Source organism: Aulonocara sp. 'chitande type north' Nkhata Bay, linkage group LG23 (genome assembly GCF_057382095.1).
Source record: "Aulonocara sp. 'chitande type north' Nkhata Bay isolate Kocher_YH1m ecotype deep benthic linkage group LG23, A_spYH_male_GT1.1, whole genome shotgun sequence".
In the NCBI taxonomy this organism is placed as follows: Eukaryota; Metazoa; Chordata; class Actinopteri; order Cichliformes; family Cichlidae; genus Aulonocara; species Aulonocara sp. 'chitande type north' Nkhata Bay.
In genome coordinates, this window is record NC_141365.1 from 49,429,690 (window position 1) to 49,436,962 (window position 7,273).

At 41.1% G+C, this 7,273-nt stretch overlaps 1 protein-coding gene across 1 annotated transcript; it reads left to right on the top strand.

Moving 5' to 3' along the window:
- The first annotated feature begins 1,687 nt into the window (after nt 1-1,687).
- Nucleotides 1,688-6,655, top strand: LOC147302906 (NLR family CARD domain-containing protein 3-like). The gene is made up of 3 exons (XM_086283608.1): nt 1,688-1,961; nt 4,634-6,398; nt 6,478-6,655. Exons 1-3 carry the CDS (start codon nt 1,688-1,690, stop codon nt 6,653-6,655), a joined length of 2,217 nt encoding a protein of 738 aa, XP_086139734.1.
- Nucleotides 6,656-7,273: the final 618 nt, after the last annotated feature.

Below are 7,273 nucleotides of genomic sequence, written 5' to 3' on the forward strand. Positions count from 1 at the left end.
CGAGCAGATTTTAAGGTCCTGCTGCTCACCTACAAGGCTTTAAACGGATTGGCACCTTCATACCTCTCCGACCTTTTACACCTTTATGTTCCATCTCGTGCTCTCCGATCTCAGGACTCTGGTCTTCTAAAAGTTCTTAGAGCCAGAAAAAAGACAATTGGAGAGCTTTTTCTTTTCATGCCCCGTTTCTGTGGAACAACCTCCCACAAGATATTCGGCAGGCTGCTCTGTGGAGGTTTTTAAAACCAAGTTGAAGACACATTTGTTCACCCGATCCTACATGTCTTAATTCTATGGCTTTTAGTTTTTACATTTTTATTGTTTTTAACTTGTATTGTGTCTTTTACCTGTATTGCTATGTATCGCTTTTATTTAATTTATCTCTTTAGTTGTACAGCACTTTGTTTGAAAGCGCTTTATAAATAAAGTTATTATTATTATTATTATTACAAGGTCCACGTTTACGGGAACATCTGCTACAGATATGGGAGAATATTTGATTTCTATTGTAGACAGAAGCCACGGGTGTGTTCAGTCAAACGTTTAGAATAAACTTTGGTCTATAAATGTGTTTCATGATTTATTTTTAACTCCAACTGCTTATTTGTACTATGCTTTCATTTCAGAGTGCAATGAGAAATAAAAAGGATATTTTCAATAAAACTGTCACGATCCTGGGTCTGTGACTCAGTGTTTTCTGTTTTGTATTGTTAATCTTTGATTTCATGATGTATCTTTGTTTATTCTTACGTTTTGGTTCTGTGTTTTGTTGTACCTCTAAGTTCAGTCTTTGTATTTCCTGCTTTGTTGTGAAGGTCCGTGTCTCATGTCAGTGTGTTTAGTTTGCGTTTCCTCTGTCTCGTCTTGTCAATCACTCCCAGCTGTGTCCTCCTTCTGTGTCTCATTCCCTCGTTATCCCTCTGTGTATTTAAGCCTTGTGTTTGCCTCTGTTAGTTGCTGGTTTGTCTGTGTATCTGTCAGGGTCCTGGGTCTCCTGAGCTAGTGGTTTCAGTTCTTTGTGATTTTTGTGTTATGCCAGTTTAGTTTGTGAGTTATTCTATGCTTCCTAGGTTTTGATTCCCTGCCCCCCTTGTTTCTCTGTGCACTCTGTTCTGTGTTTAGTCTTCTCTGTCCATTTGTTGCGCCCTGTGTTGTTGCCTTCTGTGTCTCCCTCTGTGTAACTGTCTATATAGTGATGTGTTGTGGTGCTTTGCTCCCACCCCTTGTGTTCCGTGTTTTCGTCTTCCCTTCGTGTACTATTAGTTTTTAGGTTTTTGCTTAGTTTCCATGCTCACCTTCGCCATTTCTGTTTGTATCACCATGTGATGAATAAACTCACTTGCATCTGAGCTGCCTGCATAAAGGGTCCTTTGATAATTTACACACGGCTCGCAAACCGTGACAAAAACACTGGAAAAATTGGGCTGTTCTAAAACGTTTGACGGGTAGTGTATATATTTAGTTTATATATTTTCTTTATTTATAATAGTTTGTTTTATATTGTAGCAAAGTGTTACTTGGATACTTCTCTATGTGCTTCTTCATGTGCAATTTTGTTGCATTCTGAGCCTAAGAAATTTATTGTGATGAACTGCTGTTAGAATCAAGTTAAATTATGATAAATCAGACAATTACCTCTCCAGCTGTTGTTACAGTCTTTGTTTATCGGGTCCTTACAGGGTAAAAGATGACGACACCTAAAGAAATCCTTCTGGGGACTTTGGAGGATTTGGGACGTGATGACTTTGAAAAATTTAAGTGGCATCTGAAGAACGGGTCTGTAGAAGGTTTACCAGCAATCCCAGTGAGTAAACTGGAGAATGCAGAGAGGACGGACATAGTGGATCTGATGTTTGATACCTACTCTATCAACACTTTTGAAGTCACTAAAAATCTTTTGGGGAGGTTAAACAGGAATGATCTGTTGGAGAATTTAAATAAAACCATCCCAGAACCCACAGGTAAGTCAGGGAATGACTAAACAAAAAACACATAAACAATAAAAACCTTAGTTAACATTACACAGGTGCCATTAAAATCCATATAAATAATAAATCCAAAACACTTGCCAACACTTTCAGGAGTGAGAGACTGCAGAAAGCCAACAGTTTGTGTTTTATGCATCTGCACAAATAACCTCCTGTGTACACATGAATATCTGCTCTTTGGGTTGGTTTGATTAAAATGGGACCAGCAGCAGGTTTTCTGCCCATTTTACAGATTTATATTGTCAGATTGGTTTTAGAGCTGTTTTATCAACATAAATGAGGCGACAACAACAGTTTGGGACACGTCACAAATATGATCAAAGTGCTATTTCTTAAATCTATTTACCAGTTGAAGGTAAAGTTAAAAAAATGGCTGCCATTTCTTTCTGCTGTTTGGAGACCCAAACAAAAAAATGCCCAGACAGTAAATGCTTTTTATTATGGTTGATAAACAGGACACTAAGGTGATTGGTCAAAGGTTGGAGGAAAGCCACAGTTCTCCTTATATGACTGAAATCCACCATTTCAGCTCATGTTTTTTCTTCTGCAGCTTTCTTGGAGATTCCACTTCAGCCTTCTGCTGGCAACGCTCCCGTTACCATGCTTCCCATAGGCAGCATCATTAGAAAACATAGCATACATTTACACTGCTATGCAGATGATACCCAGCTCCATCTGTCCATGAAGCCAGATAACACACACCAATGAGTTAAACTGCAGGAATGTCTTAAAGACACAAAGACCTGGATGGCCGCTAACTTTCTGCTTCTTAATACAGATAAAACTGAGGTTATTGTACTCGGCCCTGAAAATCTTAGAAATATGGTATCTAAGCAGATTCTTACTCTGGATGGCATTACCTTGGCCTCCAGTAACACTGTGAGGAACCTTGGAGTCATTTTTGACCAGGACATGTCCTTCAACGCACATATTAAACAAACATGTAAGACTGCTTTCTTCCATTTGTGCAACATCTCTAAAGTTAGAAATATCCTGTCTCAGAGTGACGCTGAAAAACTAGTTCATGCATTTATTACTTCCAGGCTGGACGACTGTAATTCTAAAGTTAGAAATATCCTGTCTCAGAGTGACGCTGAAAAACTAGTTCATGCATTTATTACTTCCAGGCTGGACGACTGTAATTCTAAAGTTAGAAATATCCTGTCTCAGAGTGACGCTGAAAAACTAGTTCATGCATTTATTACTTCCAGGCTGGACGACTGTAATTCATTATTATCAGGATGTCCAAAAAACTCGCTGAAAAGCCTTCAGCTAATCCAAAATGCTGCAGCAAGAGTCCTGACAGGGACTAGAAAGAGAGAGCATATTTCTCCTGTATCGACTTCCTGTTAAATCCAGAATTCAAAATCCTGCTCCTCACATACAAGGTCTTAAATAATCAGGCCCCATCTTATCTTAATGACCTTGTAGTACCATATGACCCTGTTAGAGCACTTCGCTCTCGCTCTGCAGGCCTACTTGTTGTTCACAGAGTATTTAAAAGTAGAATGGGAGGCAGAGCCTTCAGTTTTCAGGACCCAAAAAGATATTATTTTTTTTTTCTGTTGTATTATTGTAGGTTCTTTATCTTACAATATAAAGCACATTGGGGTGACTGTTGTTGTTATTTGGAGGAATTAAAAAAAAACTTTTATACTTGAAATTCTTTCATTTATTCTACATATTTATTCATTACTGGCTCCATAGTGTTGTTTATGTAATATGTGAAATGTTGCTAGTATTGATTTGGTGCTGTATAAATAAACATAATTAAATCGAATGTGTCTCTATAAAACCTGCCCTCAGTTATAACCCAAGTGTCAGGGCTCAATGGCTCATGAAAAGGAATGGAGTCAAGCACAGAACCAAGAAACGGAGGCTGAGTGACTTTTAACAGAAATGTATTTTACTAGATTTCTTGACGGAGAAAGCTGAATCACGGCTAAATTCAACAGCAAGCGAGGTATTATGAGAAGTGCAGAGCTGAGGCCAGAACATAAGCTGAGGCAGGTCAAAGGAACAACAGGGGCAGAAATGGGCGAATAGAAACTATCCAGGATCACTGGAACAAAGGAGATAATAATCAGAGTGGTCCACAGTGTAGTGAATGAGTCCAAGATTTAAAAACTAAGAGGTGTTACGTGGCTGCAGGTGGAGATCAGCTGGAGGAGGAGATGAAGGGTACAAAGTGAGATGTGGGTGCACAGGGAGGCAGGCAGGTGAGGATGGCAGTTTGCAAGAGTGAGTTTTCCCAGCAGTGGCAGGCCAGAATCCTGAGGCGTGACTTATGGCGAGAGTTGGAAGATATATCCAGGTGCCGACTAGGGAACAGGAAAAGAGGGTTACGCGAAACAAGCTGAGGAGCACAAGACAAAATGTGAGGCAGAGAACTGACTGTGCTAAGCAGACAATCTGGAGAAGGTTCATTGTGAGTGCTGCTCATAAATACTGCCGGAGTAATTGGCAACAGGTGAGGAGCAGGGAGGAGTGAGGAGGGCTCCACCCAGGGGAGGAGAGCTGATGCTGTGGAAAGTTACTCAGACTCACCCGGATCATGACACCAAGAGTCCAGTGAACTGAACACATAACCACAGTAACCAGAATGCAGTTTTCTCATTTGTGTCATTTGCTGTTTATTCATGCAGAGATTCTCACTGAGTGTCAGCTCAAACTCAAGTCAGACCTGAAGCAGAAGTTCCAGTGTGTGCTCGAGGGGATTTCTACAACAGAAAACCCGACCCTCCTGAGTCAGATCTACACAGAGCTCTACATCACAGGGGGAGGGACTGCAGAGGTCAATGATGAACATGAGGTCAGACAGATTGAAACAGCATCCAGGAAACCAGACAGACCAGAAACAACCATCAGACAAGAAGACATCTTTAAACTCCCACCTGGAAGAGATAAACCAATCAGAACAGTGCTGACAATGGGAGTGGCTGGCATTGGGAAAACAGTCCTAACACAGAAGTTCACTCTGGACTGGGCTGAAGACAAAGCCAACCAGGACATCCAGTTCATGTTTCCATTCACTTTCAGAGAGCTGAATCTGCTGAAAGAGGACAAGTTCAGCTTGGTGGAACTTGTTCATCACTTCTTTACTGAAACCAAAAAAGCAGGAATCTACATCTTTGAAGACTTCCAGGTTGTGTTCATCTTTGATGGTCTGGATGAGTGTCGACCTCCTCTGGACTTCCACAAAACTGCAATCCTGACTGACCCTAGAAAGTCCACCTCAGTGGATGTGCTGCTGATAAACCTCATCAGGGGGAAACTGCTTCCCTCTGCTCGCCTCTGGATAACCACACGACCTGCAGCAGCCAATCAGATCCCAGACTGTGTTGGCGTGGTGACAGAGGTCAGAGGGTTCACTGACCCACAGAAGGAGGAGTACTTCAGGAAGAGATTCGGAGATTCGGAGCAGGCCAGCAGCATCATCTCCCACATCAAGACATCACGAAGCCTCCACATCATGTGCCACATCCCAGTCTTCTGCTGGATCACTGCTACAGTTCTGGAGTTTGTCATGAAGAACAAAGAGAGCAAAGATCTGCCTAAGACTCTCACAGAGCTCTACCTACGCCTTGTGCTATTTCACCTAAAAACGAAGGACATCAAGTATGATGGAGGAGCTGAGACAGAGTCATGCAGGAAGATCATTGAGTCTCTGGGAAAACTGGCCTTTGATCAGCTGCAGAAAGGAAACCTGATCTTCTATAAATCAGACCTGACAGAGTGTGGCATCGATATCAGAGCAGCCTCAGTGTACTCAGGAGTGTTCACACAGATCTTTAAAGCTGATGAGTGCCACATGTTCAACAACGTTGTTTACTGTTTCATCCATCTGAGCATTCAGGAGTTCTTTGCTGCTCTTCATGTCTATCTGACCTTCATCAACTCTGGAGTCAACCTGCTTAAGAAACAATCTCTCTTTAAAATCTTCCAGAAAACACTTACTGTAAAAGACTTCTACCAGAGTGCTGTGGACAAAGCCTTAGAGAGTCCAAATGGACACCTGGACTTGTTCCTCCGCTTCCTCCTGGGTCTTTCACTGCAGACCAATCAGGATCTTCTATGCATGCTGACACAGACAGGAAGTAGCTCACAGACCAATCAGGAAACAGTCCAGTACATCAAGAAGAAGCTCAGTGGGAAACTGTCTGCAGAGAAAAGCATCAACCTGTTCCACTGTCTGAATGAACTGGATGATCGTTCTCTAGTGGAGGAGATCCAACAGTCCCTGAGATCAGGACGTCTCTCCACAGATCAACTGTCTCCTGCTCAGTGGTCGGCTCTGGTCTTCATCTTACTGTCATCAGATCTGGATGAGTTCGACCTGGAGAAATACTCCCGTTCAGAGAAGGCATTTTTGAAGCTGCTGCCAGTGGTCAAAGCATCCAAGAAAGTGCTGTAAGTGAATCTATGAACAAATATGTTTAATAATGCTAGATGAATAAAAGAATATGTCTCCATTGTTATTCTTCCACAGGCTGAGTTTTTGTGCACTCTCAAAAAGAAGCTTTGAAGCTTTGTCTGAAATTCTCAGCTCCCCATCCAATCATCTGAGAGAGCTGGACCTGAGCGCGAACTACCTGCAGGATTCAGGATTGGATTTTCTGTGTGTTGGACTAAAGAGTCCTGACTGTAAACTTGAAACTCTCAGGTAAGGATACAGACTTTTTGACACTTTTTGACTCTTAAATCTGTAAGTTTATCTTGATGCGGACGTTCAAAGTCAGCACAATTTTCCTTTTAAGTTCCTGAGTTTATATTTTTGACTGTCAGGTTGTCTGGACAGATGTTTTTATTTTATTTTATTTTTTTACTTGTCCCTAAAGTCAGAACTAAACTCACATGTAGATGACTTTCTGTTACTGGAGCAGCCTTCCTGAAGACAGCAGTGTGTTTTCATGCTTTTAAAGCCAAACTCACCTTTCTGACCTGGCTTTCATTTATTATCTATTTTTGTTTGTTTATTATATATTTATTTCTACTGTTTAACTACTTCTCACATCTGTTATCCTCCTTTTTAATTGTTCATTTCTTTTTACCCAGTGTTTCTATATTGCACTTTGTATTTGTCATCTATATTTATCATGCACTACTTTGCTCATTTATTGTTTGGTTTTAATGTTATTAAATTAGGTTCTTTTGGTATTCTTTGCGGCCAAAAAGACACGGCTCAAAAGTGGTCTTTTTACTTTAAAAAATGATCTTTATTTTACATATCCGGATATGGAGATCTGAACACACAACCCCAGGTCTGAAGCACAAAACAGGAAGCC

Excerpts from the sequence above, each read along its gene's own strand:
- LOC147302906 (XM_086283608.1), top strand. The coding sequence starts at position 1,688 with ATGACGACACCTAAAGAAATCCTTCTGGGGACTTTGGAGGATTTGGGA. Across the intron at positions 1,962-4,633 it reads AACCATCCCAGAACCCACAG|AGATTCTCACTGAGTGTCAG; the intron begins GTAAGTCAGGGA and ends TTATTCATGCAG. Across the intron at positions 6,399-6,477 it reads AAAGCATCCAAGAAAGTGCT|GCTGAGTTTTTGTGCACTCT; the intron begins GTAAGTGAATCT and ends ATTCTTCCACAG.